The sequence below is a fragment of the Varroa destructor genome, unplaced genomic scaffold, assembly GCF_002443255.2.
Source record: "Varroa destructor unplaced genomic scaffold, Vdes_3.0 BEIS01000004.1, whole genome shotgun sequence".
In the NCBI taxonomy this organism is placed as follows: domain Eukaryota; kingdom Metazoa; phylum Arthropoda; class Arachnida; order Mesostigmata; family Varroidae; genus Varroa; species Varroa destructor.
The window spans coordinates 28,014,296-28,037,436 of NW_019211457.1; the positions used below are offsets into that span (position 1 = coordinate 28,014,296).

Here is a 23,141-nt window from a genome sequence, read left to right on the forward strand (position 1 = left end):
GATCATTTCGAGTTCACGAGGTTTCGAGGTTTACGGTTATGGAAGTGAAATCTAGTTCTAGTCTGTACGTAGGCGGGCCTCAGGATTTTCGAAAAAACAGCATACTTTCCTAAACGAGAGCCTTAAAGGCAGTTTTCATGCAGAATTGCCAATCTCGGCCGGTTTTATTGGTTTCCTACATGTGCTTAACATTGCGTACGAGCCCACTGGCCCTTCCAATAAGAGCCTTTTATACAATGTCTTCAGGACGTGTACGCTAGCCTTTGGCAACGGTTCGACAGATCTTAGGGTACTCACCTTTTAATTTCTGATAACTACAAACGTTTGTTCCTGCATTGACTAAATTCAAGAAGAGCCCGTATCTTTTTGAGGTTTTCAGTGGCTTTCGTCAAAAAGTCTCTGAGTACATCCGACGTCACGGGTGTCATCATGTCCTACCTATTGAATAACTGTTGGATTGTACATCCTGGTTAGGAAAGGATATTTTTTTGCACATTTTGAAAACAGGATTTCGTCGTCAGTTTCGAATAGACGCCTTTGTCGCTCCAATTATTTATACGTAAACGTAATCAGTAATTGTCGTCTAGTTGAAATATTTACTTTCCTTTTTACCAATTACCGTGTGCCTAGTCATCAGATAAATTTGTGGAGGCCACCATTAATATACAGGTTATATATATATATATACCTGTGTGGACGCATTTTGTCATGCGTGAAATGACTAGACGTTATCGGGGAGTGCTGTAGTAAACGATTGCTTTTATCGTCAGTCTTCCTGTTCAATATAATCATGGTAATTAGTTTCGTCTTCTGCTGCTGTCTTAATTGCATTTGTCGATCCTGCCTTTAGTTCCTCTTGATTATCCAGGTATGTCTTCATTCATCATCATAGTGTCGATGCTGTTGTGGTTATTGTTTCTATCGGCCTGATCCAACAAGATTACTGCGACCCATGAGTGTTTATTGCAAACGGACAATGTCATCAGCTGCCGTTTACAGACACGTTCCGTTGCTGACATCACAGCGATAAGGCTTACATAAGGCACATCATCATGATGCGGTTTCTGTATATTAACTAACAGAACTGTTTGCGTCAGCTATAAAACCAGGCAAACATCCGATTAATCCCCCTAACCGGCCAGCCCAAGCGAGGAACGGCCGCGATCTGCAATAAGACCCACTGGCACAAAATCAGTCTGATGACCCCCACAGTGAACTCTGCAAGGATTTAAGTTTGGTGCCATCGAGAACTTCTGAGTACACACGGATTGCGCCTGATTTTGGCAGTCAATTAGAAACCTACGCGGGCGCCGTGCGGCGTTGCCGTATTTCTATGCCGAATTTGATCTGGTTGATCCTCGTTGTTTTTCGTTTCTTTTACAGATTTTTTTTACGGTTCCCTTATAGTAGCGACAGAACTGTCTGTGCGGAAAGCTGCACAAACAACTTTTCTAGCGATTTCTGGACAACATCTTCCTGCTGTCACGACAGCTGTTGCCATCTTTGGCTAGCGTCGTTGGCATCGTGAGGATTTCGCTATGAAGGTAGCATCCGAAGAGACTGCTGTTATGGGGCTCATATAGGCTCGATGGCGGCCGACGGGCCATACATACTAACTGACGTCAGCAAAAACCGGCGCCAAAAGATTCTATTCAGCCTACCGCCGTCACGATTGACGTCACAGGCGAACGCACTGGAATGCGCGCTGTATCTATAATGACCATTGCTGCTATTATTGCTAATGCTGTAACTAGACATTGGAGTTATTGTATGTGGATCGGTAGTAATTCTATCTACAGCGCGAGCAGCGTTCATCAGAAAAAAAAAAAAACAAAAGGGGCAACAACAGCAGCGATTATTATAATCAGCATAGCCTCAACCGATGCGAGTAACGGCGTGCAAGACTCAGATGGCTGCCACCGATCAGACGTCCTGCAGGTCTATACTAAAAATTACGATGTAGTTGGCTTAATCTGCCCTCGATTAAATCTAGCCTACCCAGATCAAAAAGCCCAGTAGCACGAAAAGGTATGACACCAGATGGAATTATCTCTACTTTTTCGTGCGTACCTACGATGAACATTGCTTGTTATCAGTGGTATAGCCAGCTACAACCGGCTCGGCTGACTGTGGTACGGTGAGGGCAAATCATAGTTTGTCATTAACTTATTTGACTCAACGTCAGCTTAAACCAGCTGCGTGTTGTCTCCATGGTTGTCGGTAGCTGTCGTTTCGAATGAACCATTTCCGAACGCCACTGGTCGCAATAATCGGTATAAGCTCCGGGCAAATCGGCGCTTTGTCGCCGATGAGCCTCTCCGGCTACGGAAGTCTGATCGCCATATGATGTTCTGAATTCGTAGAAACGTGTTCGGCGATCGCTATGATAATTAACTCAAACCGGTCAGCGTTATTTTGCCGCAGCCACTGCACTAGCAAGGGAATATTAGAGCTTTTCTTTGGTCCAGGCGTCTATTCGTATGGCCCCAACATCGTTGCAGTGGTCGATCGCTACATTTCTATGATCATAAATTGCCGTAGCGGCAGCTCAGAATTATATAAAGTTCAGCTCTTCTCGAGACGGGAACAGCAACGGGGCAGGTGAGCCGGCTGCGGCGGCAACGTTCCGTGCCCTCACGGAGCCACGAACGGATTCAATGCGCGGACAATTGCCCAGCTGCAAAACTGCCGACGGAGAGCACCAATGTACTTCTGGCACACCATCCTTCCTGGCCCAATAACAAAAGCTAAAGCCATGATCTTGACGGTGCAGAAAAGGTTCGTGTGCCTGTCACCACAGTACTAGAACGCACGACGTAGAGCGTCGTATGAACGAAGCAAAATGATAAGAGGATTCTAGAACAAATCTGCTCAGAGGAGAGCGTTTCTCTGATAGAGTTCAAACGAGCGGCAAAAACATTTAAACAGAAGTTATTGCAACGCACGTTGCAGTCACCATCCTTTTAGTTCAACACATAAGCCGAAGAGGAGATCTGTGATACACTTTTGTAAGTAAGAGAACCGAAACGCTTTTTAACTCACTGGACTCGAATCAATAGCGAATATTTTCAATGACTGAGCCATCACGCTAGTTCCACTTCGGATATCCGAGCGTCAAGAGTCTTTTTCCACAATCGACCGTACGTAAAATAGTGCTAAACTTCGGTGGACGAACGCGGCTGCCCAACAATAACAGACGAGAAAAGGAAGCGACTGGCAAGAAGGACGACGGCCGATGAGATTGAGCAAGCCAAGAATAGGCACGATATCTTTATGACAAACCGTGAGTGCCCAGTCCAAGAAACAAGGACAATAGATCATCGCGCTATGGAATGGTATATATTCGATCACGAGATATCTGCTTTTGTTGACTTTTATTAGACACCTCGCTGTCAATAAAGGCAAGAGTGGTACAAATCTAGCAGCGCTTCCTCTGCACAACTAATACAAAGCCAAGTGTTTTGTGAAAGAAAATACCTCAGAGAGGACTGGATGGTTCAGAACGGCCCTGAACGGTTTATCTTGTCTTGATTCTAACTTGTACTACTGCTACCGGTGATTATCATAATAATGGCGAAAGCATACGTTAAACCGTGCACGTTATTGGTTAAAAAGAATACAATAGGGAAACACAGCTAAAAACCCATACCATGTACTATTACATGTGTTGATATTCGCGTGCACTGTGGACTCCAGCAATCGTTATTGTTTCTAGAACTAAGTTATCTAGGCCCACTTCTACTATGTATATTGCTTGAAATGTGTTAAGCAGACTTGCATCGTCATGAGCCGCCACTTTCTTATCTATTGAAATGGTTAAGCCTCGAGAGTGACGTACAACAGGTCCAATAACGACAGGCCACTAATAGTGAATAATAAATTATGGAAGCTAGTGCTATTTTGCTTTTCAGAACTTCATTTTTTAGACTACTGGAATATCGATTGATAGGTGTAATTAAGGTCGGTTTCCAGATGGCACTGTCTTACCTGGTCGCCTGTGTTCCTCATGTACATCTGTCTCTTCGTCTGAAGGCCCTCAAAGAAACGCTGACCTAACGGGCTGGCCTGAAGAGCAGCCTCAGCGGAGCTTCGTAGATCGTCATTGTTCTTGATAAGGTGGTTCTCAAGTAGGATTGCCAAACACTGGACAGCGACGACCTGGTGCCTGAGAGAACTAAGAATCAGCGGTTCCAACGCCCAGGAGCAGCTAAACGTATCGCTGAGGAAGGTCTTACGCAGACAGTTACACTTGAGTAGAGCATGACACTGAAAATTGAAAACAGCAAAAAAGAAGCAGTCAATAAGGCCAGGATATAACAAATTAACAGGTTGCCAAAGGTCACGTCCTAGTTTATACCGCGTTCTGCATTCACTAGCACGATATGAGCAAGCTGATCATGGACGGACTAATCTGTTAACTAGGAAATAGACGTTGTTAGAATCGCGTCCTTAATTGACACCTATCAACATCGTGGGATCATTAACAGTACACTGATCAGTTACAAATCACACAGAAGCAGCAGTGACAAGACTTAATGAACGCAACCATAATAGAACCTCATCGAGATATTTACTTACCATAAGACTATACATCTCACTATCGTGGCTAGTGGCAAAGATTTGAAGCCATCCGTTTTTGTTCTGACGCACTCCAACGAGGCATTGATGCACCTCGCAGCGAGGATCCTTCGCCAGTTGTCGAACCACTGGCTCAAGCCGAGTGGCGAAGTGCACCTGTGCATCGCTTTCGATGAAGCGGCTCGGAAATGGTATCGGCTGAAGGATCTGTGACAAAGGTAGACGCCAGTCCTCAAATTCGGCAAGCGTAGTCAGGATACGCACAAAACAGAGTACGTCTGGATCATTGCAGGTCAAGTCTTCCGCTTTGAGATCTTTGCTGTAAGAGCATACGAAAACAAATAGGAGAATATCCGCAAATAGAAACAACGACGGTAACAGGAGTAATATAGTAAAATAGAGCAGACTCGTCAATTCGATGATCCTTAGAATAGGAATCCGCACAACAGACGATTATCGCATAGCTTTTGACATTGTCGTTGTCCACAGATATACTGGATAAAAGCTACTCGCATGAGAAAAACTCCTGTGACCAGTGGATTATGGGTCATACTTACTTTTGACTAAACGCTCGGTAGATGGCCGAAAGGCAAACAGCCACAAGGTTAGGTAAAATTCGGGGGTGAGGACACACGCTGGAATCGCCATGCATCTGTCGTGTAAATGCCTCGACCGTACATCCGCCACGCGGGGGCGACGACACCTTCAATGATGACGGGATAGGCAGCGCTGGTTCGGGTTCATCCGAACGAAATACCTCGTCCTCGAGAGCAGCTGGCACCTCTAGCCGTTGTTGACATCCAATAGTAAACGGCTGTTGTGGATTTCTCGCGCATAAGCCCTCTGAAGTGTCTGTATCAGATACGACTTGCACGTTGATGATGCTGCCCGTTGAGCTGACCGCGATCACGCGATCCTGGCAGCTATCATTACGGTCGTTGTTTGTCATTGGACTATCAGTTCCGCGGAAAACTTCACTGCTTCCATTACTAGGCGAAGGTGTTTCTGTGGCATTGTCACCGATTTGGTTAGATTCGGACGAGGGTGCCGACGCAGCGCTACTTGCATGATATACGCTTAGCGAACTTGTCACTTGGTACCCCTGTTCGGCACCACACTGCTCCTGTATCGTCGGTGGGCGATAACAAGTTATGACCGACAAAGAGCTGCCCGTTTTGTGGCCACGGGCGCTGGCGCATTGGTGACCTTTGAAACCATTGAAATCTAAACATCGTTCTGCAGATCTGCTGCGGGCCCGTTTCCTAGGACTCTGGCCAGGAACGCGTCGCGAGTGCTTGTCCAGCCGCGATAGCGCTTTCAGGTAACTTTCGACGAGACGTCGCGACCCGGGGTACTTGCCAAAGTCGGTGTTGCGCTTAATAATACGCTCTATGACAGGCGCCAACTGGCCGGTGACCAGCGGCAAGTCGTTGTCGCAGAGCTGCGAACGAATCAACGAATAAATAAGCGAAGGCAGAATGCGAGCATTAGCGAAATTAGTTAAGACGAAGATAGAGGCCGTCGTGGAAATACAAACGAAAGAAAGCCGCAAAGGTAAGGAGAAGAGGGGGTCTAGCAGAGTCGAGGAAACTATTACTCAAAAATATTGCAATGAGTTACTCATAAATGAGAAGACAGCCCAATAAGATGGAAGGAGGCTGACAAATCATTTGTGGCAAACCCGCAAATACATACAGGCTCCAACTACAGCCCGTATTAAGAAAGTTAGTGACAAAGCGGGTCATATGTAGTAGACACAATTTGTGTCATTCACTAAACGCCAACCTCTTATAGCCTTTGCTATGTCTATATACCGATACTGCTTTAGCTAACCTACTGAAATTATATGAAACTTATTTTTTTACAAGTTTAGTATCTGTACGTCGTTAAACGGTTACTATCCATGCTCAGTCATAGCCTTAAACACAAAATTATCAATTCAAATCCTTTGCCATGACAAGCGGACTAATAACAATAAATTACCCTACCTTGCACAGATACTCGCATATTGGTTGCGTCGGTGTGCATCGCTCTAACAGCGGCGTCATGACCGCGATCACCTGGTTGCCATAGCAACCGCCGAGATCGTCGGAATTGGCGTTATCGATGTTGTGAAGATAACCGCACAGAATATCCAACGTGGTTTGGTATATACTCGTATCTTGTAAAGGCGTACTTAACGACAAGTCGACCATCGCCTGCAATAAACGAAAAGTTATTGATGAGGTGTTGTTTCCCAAATGTTTTCCAAATGTTCCTACCCCTGCTTCTGTCCAGTAAAGTTAAAGACATGACCTATCTCAATTCCCTCCAAAGATCCCCTTAAGTCGGGTTCGTCCGAATCGTTTTCGGCGTCTGTGTCCTTCTTTGCAGCTTTTCAGTCCGACGGTTGTCGGGAACGCAGAGGTGTTAAGCAAGGCCCTGACACCCGAAAAAACTAAGGACTGGAAAGCAAGATAATAGAGTGGAAGGTGCGTGCAACGCGAACAAAACGCGAAGGGGGCTTGGAGACTGTTTGATGTACGGAACTGCCAGAGAGGCGGCCGTAACGGCTTTCTTCAGGGCTTCCAGAACCAGAAAAGTCGTTCAAAGCGTACGGTCCTACTGACAACGATACGGGTCAAAACAATGTTCCCGTTCACAGAACGACTCTCTACCTGGTTCTCATGAAAACAGGATAACGAGGCTGCTCGTGTGATATGCTAACGAAAAAGCCAGAAGACGAACTAAGTAGAGAGAGAGTGGAGAGCGATGTAAAACAGCAGAATTTGCACCCTTGCTAGTAAATACTCTTTGCGGGACCATCACAGATACAAATTAAGATCAAGTCTAGCCTAACATAACTTAGAGTAGCACAAATTCAAAATCGGTGGTATTTTCGCCCAAAGCATTGCCGCTATTTTTACGACCCGTCTTCAGTACATAAACAAAGACGGAGCCTACTACCAGAGAGACGGTCAGATAGAATCGAATATCAGAGGATATGGAACGCACACTCGGATTTTCTTGACGTCAAATGCTTCATCAACCAGGTCTGTAGATACATAGATACCGTAATGTGTCTTAGGCAAAACTGTACTGAGGCTGGATCTATGAGAGCCCTGTGCAGCAGCGAAGAAAGTGATGAGAACCATGAAGTTGTTAGAGACTGGTGGTCCTATTAATGGCGAACAGAATGAACTACCGGCTAGAAGCGACTGACGGACAGACGACTCGGTGTTGCATAATCAAGGATTCGGAACAAAAGCAGCTATCACCGTAGCAATTGACTTAGCCAGTTAATTAAGAATTGACTGACTGATCCGCATGAAGGCAATCAGAGAAACGGAGCAAAAAATCCTGGAACCGTTTTTTGTTATTTACACTTATTTTTGTTATTACGAACGATATTTACAATCATTGGGTACTGCACGCTACAGGGATTAACGAAACGCTGGGTCTTGGAGTAAGAGCAGTACATGCACACATGCAGACGCAGAAGCTGACAAATGGGAAGTTTCTACCAACTGTATGGGCAGCAAAGGCCCGTAGGTGGTTTTAATAACCTACAACTAACCTAAGCTTCGATTTGATGAGAAAGAGAAAAAACCAGGTAGACGGCTACGGGGTTAGCGTATTCGAAAGCGCCGCCAGTTATAACGAGGATTGACTGAATAAGGGGAGATCACTGTCCGCCAAAACCAGTGCCCAACTCTATGATCAGTTGAGTTTTTACTCCCCTTTCGATGCGCAACCTGAAGGCGAGGTCTTCGGAGATTGATCTGAGAATCTGGTCAGACGTTTCGCTCGACTTTCTGAGCAAAGGCAACCTGTCGCATCAAACAGGTACGAATAAAGTTGCGTGGAGATCGCATTGACCACACTCATGGAAGCTGGTCGGCTAACAAAGATTGAACCAGACTTATTTTTTTAGATGTCATAGAAGAGCTTAAACTGGACAAAAAAAACAGAAAATTTGAATATTTGTCATTGAAATTTTGTCACATAAAAAAAATGTTTGTGTTAGTAACAGTCACGATAATGGCCTGTTCGGCAAAAAAATACGATTTTGAGTGCTACATTTTCCCGAGAAAAACGTAAATAGCTAATAAAGCTGGCTGGAGCAGATATCTATGATGGACTACTAGTAATAAATAACCTGATATTTATTTACTGTTCCCACATTACTCCGGTTCAGTATAGAACTAATGAGTTTACTCGGTCCATGATAATAGATGGTGGACCTGTTTATATAAAATTTTTTTTAATTAGTTGAATTTGGAGTTCAGATTTCCTTCTCAGCAAGAAAGTGACCCTATATGTGATCTATATAAATCTATATAGCGATATAATTTACAAGTGGATTGACCTACAATCGTTTCTGGAGGTTCGATTCGCCGGTGGAAAGCCAAAGTGGGGCAGTCGATCGATGATTCATCACACAAGAAGCGGATAGCACAGGAATAAGGTAAGTAGAGATGAACCCGATTAAGATGGCTAAAAAAACTGATTGTTCGAGTAAAATTATCAATAAAGCTCAAAGTTGATTGCACATTCTTACTATTGCAAAAACCCGTGGGCAAAGGTTGTGACTCCCTCTAACAATGACTGTTCCATATAACATAGGGTGTCCCTGTGCAGCTGCTCGTTTCCGGAAAGTGCGACTAGTTTAACTTCGAATTTTTTCGCCCCAGGACATCTAAAAATTGGACCGGTTGCCGCTGCCGACACACAAAACACCCTGAACAACGACAAAAAGTTATCCTAGCAACGTTTGCGTATCGAGTGTAGAAAAAAGACCACTACGTCGACTGATGTGAGAAGTTGGACAATCAAACGAATCGGGCGAAAATCAGTTGCGACCCACGCACGCGGTCCGGTCTAGCTCGCTGTAGTCACTGATATTAAGCCGTACTTACTAGCCGTATGTATAAGTCGGACATATTTGGGCTTCAACGAACGCTCCAAACCGAAAACTTTAGCCCAAAAAAAGCTCGAAGTAGTAACGCTCCACGCTAAGCCCTACTCCATATTCGACATATATGTTATTTAAACTGCCATGGCTTTACCGTTTTTTCTATGTTCCACCACCAAAGAGAGAAGCTGGTTCTTTTGAAAGATCCGTTTGGGTCGGGTGAGGTGATATCATGTTGATGGCATGATGTCTTAGCGGTCTATTCTAGTGGTATTCTAATTAAGCCAGTGTCATCAGCCCGCTAACCAGAGCGTATTGTGTGATCTCAGGGGAGTTAGAACGTCTTGCCCTCATTTGTTACGTAATAGACTTAATAACTCAAGAGAGAGTAAGTAAAGTAAATAAAAGTATGCGACGTTAGAAATGCGGCAGAATTCGCTATCCGGTCCAAGCTCGTTGCGGTTTACTATCTCCAGTCAGATGTGCTCAGAAGCTAGTGACTCGGCAAGTGTTGATGGACGTCTAAGCCTCACGATGAGGGAGGCAATGCGCATGCATAACAGGCATACTAGATTAAAAAAAGCAGCGCATTTATTATCAGACAGGAGAAAGTCAGGCATGTTCATCGAAGTCAAGCTTTAAAGCCCAAGATTAATTGAAGCAAACAAGATAGTACTGTTCATTGCACAAGCTCGGTGCACGTCAGTCTTTACAGATAGAATTTTATAAGACTGTTTAACGTTGTTTTGCAAGGTACTACTTAGCTGCTTTGTTGTCTTTCTCGTTTTTGCAATTCGCTTCGTCTGCCAAAATAAATAGGACGCAGCAGACGTAGGAAAAACCCTTATGGCAACCACTCAGCCTATTTCCCTCCTTTTCAGACCTTAGAACCCCCTAGCTTGCTCCTGTGTCCTTCCAGTTCTTTGTCCCATAGGAAGCCATTCAGCACTTGACTAAGTTAGGCCAAGCTAACCCAGCCCGCTGTTTAAGTCTAAAGGCGAAAGGAAACAGGAAGTCCTAGCCCAGCGCTACCAATTTTGGCGATCTCAGCGTGACTTGTAATCTAATGAAGCTAAAGTGTCACCTCATACCCGCCCCCAAGCTTCTATCTGTGCTTCAGTCCTTAAGTCAGAATAATTTCTTCGTTTCGCAAGGTGGTTTCGTCCAAGTATCTACTATTCCAACCAGCATTGACTTTAGACGCTGAGCATTGGCCTTTTGCCCACAAACTGCTCCAGTGCTTAGGAGAAGAAGAAAGGGAAGCAGGGTAAGCGATCGTCTTTGTTACGTTCTAACGCTTTCGGAGACAAAAATGCAGAGCCACAGCAAGCTTACTGACCATTCAATCTTTGCTAGCTTCGCGGTATACAAAGGCAAGAATATGTGAGCTGGAAATAATACCAGTTAGCCAAAAGCGGACGGTTATGCACGTGACCCAGGTGGCTTCTGGGGGGGGGGGGGTAAGGAACACCAGCGGCAAAAACAACAACTATCGGGCACTGGTCACTGATTATGCCAATATTGAGCTGGTAAAGCAGCTGACTGTTCGCATGAAAATTAAAACAGGCCATTCAATAGGAAACAACCCCAAAAGGTGCGTTCCATATAAAGAGAAATCTACGAAATAATGAGTCAATTATACATATGTTGTAATATAGAACAAACTCATGCACGTAGCGAAAAACACCACCAAACGTGACAGCTCTAGCGCACTGATATAATAACGATATATGACTGTGCAAAAACTTAAGATACTTTTTACTTTCGCTTTTTTTTTTTCATACAACGTGACAAAACGAACGGTGCGCGTGACCTCTGCATCCTCAACTCTGCTGCATTGCTAGCTACTTTATCGTGCGTTTTTGTTAGTTTTCAATGAGCTCTCAAACCGACAGATTTTACCTGGTGTTCCCGACGTATACACGTGCATCGTCGAAGATCACTCCATAGATACGTCTCAATGGTTGTTACAAAGCGAAGATGGCTAGCAGGAGACGAAAGTTGGTCACATCCCTGCCGATGCAACCTATATTGGTTGATATAAGGAGGGTTCAGTGCAACTGGAGCAGTAAGTACTTTATTTTGCCACCAATGCCCTCGCTTTTTTTTTACTTTTCACATTTCTTATGATGGAGAGTACCACACAAAAAGATCTGCGACCCCAGGTCTACTATCCCCAATATCTGAAAACGTTTAGGTCTATGGAAGGAAAAATAATCTTCTGAATTTGCACCTATTCTGGCCTCTGAAGCTGATGCACCTAACGTGGAATAAACGCTACAGTCTCCTGGGCTAAATTGCCATCGTTATGAAGCAAGTTGCCTTCGGCTGCTCTTCAAGTAACTATTGCAGCCTTTCCATTAACCTCCTAGTTGAAGGCGACTGACTTGACTCTTTCCATGGCGCTAAACCCAGGCACTTCCACAGAAGGGACAAAGATGTCAGAGCTTATAGCAGAGGCTATTGTAGAAAGGCAAAGAGTGTACACAGAAAAGTGTTTTTGCAGAAACTAAGAAAAGGCGAGACCCAAGTTGGCCGAATACATCTACTCGTACATATTCTATCAAAAAAGTAAATAGCTTGCCCTTCCAATGTCACCGTGCTATTAGTCAGCCGACTAAAATCTGGGGAGATCTGTCTATGCAGAAAAGTATAGACCTAAAGGGCAAACGTCATCAGCGCAATCAGTGTTCTCGTTGCCGCACCACTGGCATCGTAAACTGCTCACTAACTGCTAACCGAGCCGTTACTTTCTGAAGGAAGCCTCTCTATTTCTCAGCTGTTCCCTCACCTTATGTGAAGCCGTCAGGGTTTTTAGCGTTAATACAAGTCATTTTTTCTGTTTTTATTAATGTTCGTTTGGTAGAGACAGTGGTAACGGCTTCGTCTTCCGATGGCCTGACATTCGACTTCATTAAAGACTGTTCAACAACCTGCCCTAACCGCAGGTTTACTGATATCAGCGATTTCCCACTGACACCTTCCAAGTTCTTTCTTTGTCTTTGCCCAGGTCTCCTCGTCCTTCGGCTAGCTTTCAGTTCTTAACAACGAAAACTTAAATTCAGCTGACGTTGTCACTTATTATTACCATTATTATCGCTAACTAAATCAAGGTAAGCAAACGCTGCAAGGGGCAATGTAGACGACGAAGAACTTCGAGACGTACCATAAGATGGCATGTCCTACCGCTTTGTTTATGTATTTGCTTATTATGTGCTTATTATGTGTTTACTGTTTATGTATTTGCGATAAATAGAAGGCGCTTCATTGAGCAGCAGATTCGCACTCTTTTCAGTGTCTAAGAGCCCCGGGCTCTTAGACTTTGACGTTGCAAATCAACGATGCCAATATTAGTAGATATCGCAGGAATCGACAGAACCCAAAAGCGACTTCAAGGCCCCTTTTTTGCCTACCACTGTGGTGGCGAATTACGACGTTTATCTATCGTTAATTACTTTGTGTATAGAACTGTATGTAGCTAAGACAATGCTTGCATCCAGTTATTCGACCTGGTCACCGCAGAATAAACAAGCGATACAACCTGGAGCAAATAGGTACAAATATGTCTAAGCAAAAACAAAAATCCGATCAATCGTACCTCATCAGGCCAACTGACACAACATCGAAATCAAAGCAAAAACCTAATACTAATTTCAAATTTTTTATACTAATTCGGTTTGTTTGAATTATATTCAGCAGACTGCCGCTGTCAGCTAGTTGACCTTCCCATGGCGAAAGTTTGCCGTGAATACAAAACGACAAAGGGATCAAAGCAGACGTGCAAAAGTGTTGTGACGCTTCGAAATACACAGCAAATGGACCAGCACCGAATAAGGCGTTTGGCTATAATGGCATTGCTGCCGTGTCGGACAATGACCGATCGGCTGATAACTTTAGGCCCCGTATTCATGCGTAAAGTTCCAGAGAAACAGTAGGAGTGGCTGTCCAACATGATTCGTTTACTAAGGTTCCCGTCAAAATAGATCGCCCAATGGACGTTGCATCTACCGGAAACGTCAGTCATCCTCGGCGCGTGACGTGTAAGAGCGTACCGTTTCGAAACCATCACAGTAACGTGTTTGGCATCAGTCTGCAATATGCCTTGAGGGCTCGTGATCACGTTATTGTCCAACGAACCGGACGGCCATTACCAGACCAATGTCTTCGCCAATTGAGTTTATCATTGATTGACTAGCTGGAAAATTCAATTTTGGTTAAACGGTGGCGCCAGCGAAATAAATACCGGAGACCTCTTGATGAAGAACCTCGTCGACCGCTACTGCTTTAGATGGCTTGCAGCCGACCTGTCGGCTCAATATAAGCCATGTGTCTTCTCCGGATTTTGTTCATACACCGTATGTCTATGTGTTTAGTAAGCAAACGGATTATCAGTGTGCTTATTACTATGGGGACACTGAAAAACAATACTCTGGTAACTGCTAAAAGTGATTCTCCTTTAATGAGTAGAACAAACTCATCGACTGAATACGACGTAACGCGAGTCGCTTAACAAATGAGCCGACACAGCCTGACATCGTATACGTGTAACTGTACAGGCAAACATTGTACTATATAGTACATGCAAGATAAATCTCAGCATAAATAGACTACACCCATACTTGTGCGCGAAGTAAATTTTTGTCTTGATTGGATTAACTAGTCCTAGTTAGCATCTAGTTATAGCCGGCCCAATTGGAACGAATGCCATTCGTACAGAGGAGCAGCCGAAATGGACATGCGTCAAAAGTAAAAAATCTCTTTCCGCATCGAACAGTCTGATCAACAATAGCGGAGCAGAGTTCAGCAGTTCCCTGCCGTTTAGCCAGACCCGCAGGTCTGAATGGCGGCGTATAGGACAGAATCAGGACGATGACACACTACATACCTAACAGCCATGCCGAAAGAGCTTCCGATGAGTCATTAGCGCGACCTATACTGTCGTTGGTGTATCGCGAAAATCATAGAAAGCAAGTAAAAGATGAAAATTCAATTGTCAGGGGGAATCGTGCGTGCACAGCCGAGATATTAAACACTTACGGGTCTTATTTTTTGATTAATTTTTTAAATCTTGATTATTTTTATTAATACAAGGCCGCATGGCACCCAATATTCGGCAACGATTTTTGTATTTTTAGAAATATCCTAATCGTTTTTTGGGAAACTATCAAAAGAGTTCGAGCACACACATTTACGTGACCTGAACTCGACGTAGCTGGTCACGTCCGAGCTCACTTATATCTAACCAATGCAAAGATAGTAAGTCAAAATTTAATCATAATCGTCAGCTGATCGAAACTTTCAGCGATCAGTAGCAGTCTTAAATAAGGGTTAGTCCCGCTATCGTCTGCAATATCGCACAAAAAACCATTGCTCCGAAAAACTTCACATATTCCGTAAAAGGCCATCTTTGGCGAGCTGCATAAACAAGGAAACAATAACGTACAGTTTCCTATAATTGGAAATAAACTGTATCTAGTAGTAGTTTCTTGCGGTACAAACGCTAGACCCTTGTGAAGCTTACATCGACTAGAGCGTACCGGTATGGTTTATGCCTGACCCACATCCGAAATATGTGGTCAAGGGAATGACTTGTCGTAATAGCTTTGCTATGCAACAACAGAACTAGATTGCAGCACAAGCAGCTTTACTAAGCACTCGGGTTTCGCTCACTAATTTTAGCTGGCTACTGGTACCGGAGAAAAACAACGACTTTATGGTTTGACTAAAAAGCATACCGATGATAAATATATGTAATCAGGCAATCAAGGAACTCAATTAAATTAAACGGATCGACATTAGAGGTAGAAATATTACTACTGCAACTTGGCCTGGTAGCATCAAGTTCAGTATTGACAAGTACCATTGAAATAATGAACAACATTATTCGATACCTTCATATTCCGTAGAATTACACCGAAATCCTGTTCTCGGTTATCTGTAGCATCGAGAGAGAATTTCGATACCTGTTTCGACCAAAGGATCGAATGCAGCCATTGGTCTCGAAGATAAGAACTCGGTGCCTGCAATGACGGTTACATACAAACGAAAGAAAAACAACACAGTCACTCGCACTATCTATTGCACAATACAATTAAATATATTTAACGGTTAGTCGTATCTATTATACGGGCCTTCTAGCAACCAACGCACGGATGCCGGGAAATTGGCCTCGGATAGAGACATTGGAAAACGGCACGGTACTTTAAGGAAACAAGCTATCGTAAATAATCGATAATTAGATTAAAGGTCATCAATTGATCATCAGTTGAACTGTTGAATGAGTGACAAAGTTCGCCGCCTTTGAGCACACCAGTTCCAGCGTTTTGCTATAACTACAGAGTTGGCATCAAAGTCTTGTCCATCAGATAAACTGCCATACTCTGACATAATCACTGCAAAGCCGACACCGAAAAACAAGATGGATGTTGTGTTAAACATTGGTAGAGCTAACCACCGATAGAGAAAACAACCAAGGAAACAATCGTTTGTTTTTTTTACTATTGGTACAGTTCTGGCGGAACGATATGGAACGCGGCAAACAAGAGTTGAATGTGTGCCCTGAAAGCCAGATACGGTTAGCTCGAGTTCGTTTCTCGACGCTGTCAGGTTTTGCTGTAACCGATATAGGTAAGTAGATGTAAGGGTTTCGGCTGACAAAAGTAGACTAAGGATGGTTCGACTGCGAGTGTGTTAAAGCTGTATAGAACTAGTTTATCGTGCTCCGTAGAAGGGGAACGTCGGGGAGAACTTCGGTTGGAAGCGGGGTAAATCTAGAAGTGGTCTGATAGGGACTGTTGTGATAATGCTTGCGATAGAGACGATTTTTTTGCTTTTGGTCGTGCCAAAACGTCTCCTTTATTTTTAAACGCCTCCTTTATCTTAAACGCCTCCTAGACGCAATTAGTAACTTCCTGTAGAACAAATTCTAGGATCCACATTCTGAGGGGCACGAAGGCAGGGCACTGCATTAGTTGATTCTGCGTGGGATTGCTGTGTCGTTATCTTTTTTAAAATCCTACTTGTGATCACAACCTTTGATTCAGCATGTATCACGCCAACCCTTATAATCTACCTACATACAAACAAGGATTTGCGCATACTTTATTTAGGCGAAAAGCGGCTCGAATAGAAGGCAAAAACGGAAGCAGGATTCTACGCACACAGACTGCTGTTGCAATTGCGCGTCTGGCTGTTGTTCCTAATCAACTTTTGTTTGCAGGGCCCTCAAGTGTGACAGGATTGTATGCAGTATTCGTAGTGAAAGATCCTGAAAGTGGGTGCCAACATGGTAGGGGGCATCGCTAGAGACCCGAATGAATAAATACAACCACGGTGTTTTGGGGCTCCGGGGGCGTCCAGAGAGGACGCCTCTAAGTGGGAGGGTGAATCGTACTAATGCTGTTTCATACTTTCGGGGTACAGGCGAGAAGTCGACGATCACGCTGAAATTCGAATGAACATAACCTAACATAGGACTCTACAAGGTAGGCGTACATACAAGTGTTAGGAACCGGAGTAGAGGACGGCAAATCAGAAATGTGAACACGAAGGCCGAATGTAGACAAGACATTCGCCATTATCTTAAAGACGCCAAAAAAACTGCAAGTATTTAAATAATTGGCGGTGAGGAAATGCGTGTTTTTTAACTCTTATTCCTTATTGACTAAACTTTTCAGTTTAAGCATTTCATATACTTTATTGTTATCTAGAAGAGAATACCTTTCACACGCGGTGAGCGTCAGGAATTTCATCAGAGAAAAATGTCTGATTATCAGAACAAGTTGAAAACAGCATCAGGGCTGCTCACAAAATTTGCTTTTTTGTTTAATAAACTCAGAGTCTAGACTTAGAAAGCAAAAGATCTTCGATTTTCGATCAATGCTGCAGAAAACTGTAAGCATTGGAAGAGCATACTTGGAACGTTTGCTGAGGACCACACAATTCCATCAGGAAAAGAAAACGAAACATGAAAAAATCAAATTACTCGATTCTTGGAAATCAACCAGGACCTCCATAAGAAACCATAATTTGGGCCTGATTCCATCCAGTTCATAAGTTGGCTGCACTAAAATATATATAAGGTGAGCCGACGGTCTCTTGACAGCTTGAAGGTATTTTTTTACAATTGTAAAGTACATATCTGTCGAGTTATCTATTCGCAAAAGCAAAGTGCGTGCGCTCAAACGTAAATCGCAAATACCAATTTTGTTTTCAACGTAATTGCCCGCCAATCTGAGCCACTTGATCGGGCCAAACTTACCTGAAACAAGGCTGAGGTTCCATCTGTCAATGATATCCGTAAGCAAAATTTGTGGTGGGGATCCCATCGTTTTGTTGCGTAGACTTCGCTAATGCTGTCATACGGGATCGCCTCCGACATGAAGCCAGTACTCTAAAAAACGGGCAAAACAAATTACGTACATACGATAAGAAACTTTCCTCTCTGATAATAAAAAAGACGGGTAAAAGCAGTAAAAAGAGAGGTAACAAAGCTGAGCACCGAATCCTGAGCTGTGCGTTCGGGGCCACGAAAGACTGCATAGTAAGCACTTATTAATTCCTTTGAGCTTTTACTGTTCTTGGAGTAATGTCAGTGTCATAAATGAATTTGTTTGGGAAACTCGTTTATAACGCTGTAATACTTTTCACATGTTTGTAAAGAGCGACATTGAAATTTATCTATAATAGATCTATTATAAAAGGTGTACGCTTTCGAAAATTTGCCAGAACGCTACTTTCAACTGCGTAATCATAGGCTACGAAAGCATTACCATCCATAGAAGTGGATATTATTTCATGTTAGATGTCGAAACACACGCTTAGTTATTATTATAAGCACTCTCACTTATAAGTAACTGTACCTGTGCAAAAAACAAACCCTTTTTGTCTGTTAGTTTTTGCTCCTAGAGCATATAAGAATCTTTTTTTTAGTTTCTTTTTTTCTTAAACTAGAAAAGGTTAGATTTAAAAGGTCCTAACGTTAGTAGTTGTTTCTTCCAACTTTGCCTATTATGGTTTTCTTATTTCGAGAGTCCATGGCGTCCTTCTCAGATTGGCAAAAGCTGCACCCCATTCTCTACAGAAAGCGGTCTTCTATGGGCTTCTGACCCAGCTCATGTGATCGCCCGCATAATGATTACCCAGTGCTCTCAATATGTGGTAAGCCTTTCAAGTCAGTCGTAAATATTGCCGCTTGTGTGAATGCCGAAGGCTTTAATACAATTCATGCCCTTAATGACGGAAGTATTGACGAACATCTACGCAGAACAAACTAAACACGTTTAGCTTAACGAGCTGTTACAGATCTCCAGTATGAACCATTGGCCTATTTAAGGCTATCATCAATTTTGACAATACGACAAATACCTTAACTACACACGTGATAATGTCACTTACGGCAGCTTGATTACTTCTATGTGCCCCCTACATCTGTGTCGGGCAAACCTTCATCGTTAACTGGCGTTAATATACGAAATGCATTGATTTATCATGGACATCGGTGTTAGCCACACTCGTTTCTGTTGCCTTCTATCTGTCCGTTTCACTAATGCTGTCTTGGAAATAACTGCTAATTCTATGTAACATGTGGTGGTCTAGGCTTAAATCAGGCCGTGGGCACAGTTCGTCTGGCGCTAAAAAGTAGCCTTGTGATGCAATGCCCGACAGCGGCACCGTGTATACAATGCGAAATGTTAGCATTGCTATTACTACTGCTGATCTGTACAAAACTACAGGAGATTTCTTGTACTAATCCTATTCCTGTGGTACGCAGTATGAGGCAAAAGTCTCTCGGTAGTTACGGAATTTTCATCTAGATTTACACTAAATCGAAATGCACTAAAGTGAAAACTCCCTTTTTCTCTCCCTAAGTGTATGGGCAAAAGGATTTTGTATCACTGTTGGCTGTCTGAGCGACCAGCTAGGCCGTCAGAACTGACTGTAAAGATCAGACAAGAAACCGTAAGTTACTTAGCCCATGTGCTTTCGTTATTATTGTTCGGACGACTTCAGATAGTAGAAGTATCTGTAAGAGATAGTTAGCAGTCAAACCCGCCCATCTCCGTCGGCCAAATGATTGGAACACGTGCCCAATTATAGAACTGCGCTGGGTATACAGCGATAGAATCTATCCTGTACGAAATCGAAACTGCGTTTATATAGTACCTATTGGACGAATAATATAGATATCAGCGTCCTGGCAAACAATTTTCTGTCTAGATACCGTACACTACATTCGACTGGTGAGTGCTTCTATAAAGCCTATTCGAACTCCTTTATACTTGCAGTATTTTTTCATTTCTAGCCTGTGTAGAAATATTCCTACAACAATGAAACTACACCCCTAAACTAAGTATACTAATAGACACCAATGAACAGCAACATATATTCAATGATGCCAATCCAAAGTAGAGACGTTCACGCTGCGACGCGGGGACGTCTCTACTTTTTCGTTATTTTCATTCATCACTTTAAGCTTCAAGCCTCAAAAAAATTTTTGAGGCTTGAAACGCAGCTGCTTTCATTTGTATTGGTTTCAATATTACATCGAGTTTCGTTCTAAATATCGCCTGATTATTTAATTAAAAATCAAGTTGATTTCGTTAGTTATCTTCATCTCTCACCATTGTCGCGTCATTAACTGTTCTGTCGTATTATGGCATGGTGACAACACAAAAAATCTGGGCGACAGACGGCTATTGCATATACGATTCCTGCTCGAGGTCTACTTATCGTCGTGTAGCTGGCCCACTACCACTAGTTTAAACCATTATTCCACAAATCTTTTCTTCTGTAAAGAAGTTAATATGTAGATTTTTCTCGTAAGTTTAGTTAAGATTGCTTAAGTAGATTATTCTAAAAATTCGTTAAGTTCCATAAACTCCTAATCTTTATAGAACTTCAGCAAAAAGTACGGCATTTGCGATAAGGACTTCTCGCATGAGCTTTTGAAAATCATAAATAAAATTACTATTCGGTAAAAATCGGCACTTGCTTTATTCTACACTATTTCGATTGCAGGGAGGATCCCGCAAGCATTATTCGATGATTTTATCTCATGTGACAAAGCCCCGACTTGAACCCTTGCGGCGGCTGGATTTTCGTTGGCTTACAGACGTAACACGAATCATACAATATTAACGGTATGCTTCACGTCCGTTTCCTGACTGTCCTAAGTTGTAAGCTACTCTGAGTTAATAAGCATGCGTCGACATGCGCACGCGCACGGGTTCTACGCTTCTACGAAAAAAATTCTACGCTGGCATTGCTTGGCCGGCTCCAATTTTGTGTGTGTGAGACGACAATTATCATTCTAGCTTCCGGCAGTCCTATTCCCAAACATTTTTGGCTAGTCAAGTGGTCGTCGGCCGCATTGCCTGCGTCACATGTCATGCTGCCCTTAAGTTACAAGACCGGAGCAAGGACAAATCCGGGCTAATGTAGAAGGCAGAAATTCGTGAAAATAATTCTAAATCACTGGTCGACATAATGTTGACTTCGTTTAGCCGTTTGTCAGATAAACTGCCACCGCTCCAGGCCAGTGTACTCGATATGGATAATACAACTGAGTTAAGAGTCAGGCTCTTTTTCATGGGGCAAACAACAGTAGGCCTCATACAGAGGTCTCATTTACCACTGCCAACGTAAATAACGAACGTAGAGGGTAACTAACTGTAACAACGGTGATTGTAAAATGAAGCCACCGTATCTCCCGCTTACAATGAGCAGGACTGGCAGTTGATCCTGGCCAAGTAGACTATGCAGATCAAAATGCAACTTTAACATTTAATAGTTAAAATAAAGTAGACAATCTCGGCTTTAGTTCTAACATTTGCTTGATTTATTTGAAGGAACGAGCGCAAAAGCCACGAAATAGTTATTCATCGAAACCAATCGACATAATGAGCTCTTATATGGTGCTTTCTAAATAGAAAATATACCATGCATTACGGCAGGATTATAGTACTATCTATCACAATCACAGATTAGCGATGGGACCACTGCTGAGCTTAGTGTTAGCTTCATCTCCGCTCCTCTTCGTCGACTCATAACACATGCCCATGTACATGTATATGCTCATAGCGACCCATTGCTTAATATATGTCTTTAGGCGTCCCGCCCATGGACCGCATGATTATGGTTTACAAAAAAAGCAATTAATCTGCCTTCCTCTGGAGTTTAAAGAGAAGGCACTGCCCTAGACGCACCATGCAAAGCTCAGCTGAGTGATCCCAACCTAGTAGAGCTCAAGAACAGCTTCGACACGGAAGATGCCCTAAAAAATACGTCAGACTCTAAGAACTGACCGTGACCCGAGAACATTTTCAGTCAGTCCAGCATCACTATCGGATACTGTCTGATTTGATGTACATCGATCTGGCCTAAGCCAAAGATAGGAGCAAAACGATTTCCCTGTGCCAGCAGTGTTCGGCCGCATCTAGCCAAGCTACCGACCACGTAAGAACTCAATGAGCTAGACGGTTAGTCAATCCTCCTACGGAGATGCTACCATGACAGAGGCAATCGAACCTCTTATCTGGAAAAAAACTACGAATCAAGTCAGTGTCCTTTTAGCTCTGTCCCTCATTCGTACGGCTGAGCATGTTTAGTCCTGCCAAATAGTAAGTATTGTACTAGAAAAAGTTCGTCCCTTAAGTGAGTGGCCGAATTAAAAAAAACAGATTGAGCATTTGCTGTTTTGTTAACCATTTGGTAGCAGAAAACCCGTGTTTTTCATCAATGTATAGTGAAATAAGCAACCTCAATAGCGAAGCAATAGATATCCATCTATCAAATGTGGACGACAATGATAAACAGATTCAGTTTCAATGTCTCTCGTTTTTTTCTGTTAATAACTATCTTATCGATCAACGCCTATCACTAATAGAACATTTATATTTTAAACATGTTGTGTCATGAATTTTGCTTAAATAGATTCGAAATGTATATAAAAAAACAGCCTTTTTCGGTCAGTGTGCTTTCCAAGGTCTAAGGCTCTGATAGCATTTGGTAAAGTTCAGGCGACCCTTCCAGATATCAGCATACAATTCGTATTGTGTTTTTCAATTTGTAGGAATGCGCCATGCAAAATCGGGGTACAGGTCAGTTGACAGTGTCAGCATTGGTAAATGTCACAGTAGGAGATCTGGTCAATTGGGTTATGTGTCTAGATTTCTAACAGGTCCTTTCTTCTTTTTTTTTTTGTTGCTTTTCATACACAATGGCCCTTCCGTATCGTGCAACAAACCCAGGCATCACCTAGGTGCACGGTTTTGCCTGTAAGTATTGGGTCAGCAATACACATGTACGTAACATGCGTTCAAAGACCGCACGAATTTTATCTTGAAACAAATACGAGTGTAAACATATATGAAATTACAAAATGGCGCAAAAGGACGTGTTTGATACGTTCACATATTTTTTTTTACGTAAAAATTAACGACGAAATTGTCTGAGGAGCTAACTATCAATTGTCGGTTGGAAGAATTTTACATTTTTTTACACCTTTTGTATTTATTGGCCGTTTAGAGCTCTTGTATTTTTAAGACTTTTACCCTAATATGAACTGAAACTTAATTCCGTTGAAATTTGTAAATGTGTGACGTGTCTGACATTTACCAATGGCGCTTCCACAATTACTATGAAAGAGTTCTTCACTGACTAAAAAAGC

At 42.9% G+C, this 23,141-nt stretch overlaps 1 protein-coding gene across 11 annotated transcripts in view; it reads right to left on the reverse strand.

Annotated features, from left to right (window-relative positions):
- LOC111248683 (C-Maf-inducing protein-like) overlaps positions 1 to 23,141 on the reverse strand; it is a 96,839-nt gene that overhangs the window by 40,455 nt on the left and 33,243 nt on the right. For 10 of the 11 annotated variants that reach the window (XM_086988891.1, XM_086988893.1, XM_086988892.1 and 7 more), the window contains 6 exons: positions 17,733 to 17,864; positions 15,364 to 15,492; positions 6,567 to 6,776; positions 5,136 to 6,019; positions 4,579 to 4,897; positions 3,988 to 4,266 (listed from right to left, as the gene is read on the reverse strand). In XM_086988891.1, coding sequence (XP_086845017.1) covers positions 3,988 to 4,266; positions 4,579 to 4,897; positions 5,136 to 6,019; positions 6,567 to 6,776; positions 15,364 to 15,492; positions 17,733 to 17,864 — 1,953 coding nt within the window. The remainder of the gene's footprint in view (positions 1 to 3,987; positions 4,267 to 4,578; positions 4,898 to 5,135; positions 6,020 to 6,566; positions 6,777 to 15,363; positions 15,493 to 17,732; positions 17,865 to 23,141) is intronic. The other variant, XM_022801428.2, reaches the window with a different exon arrangement.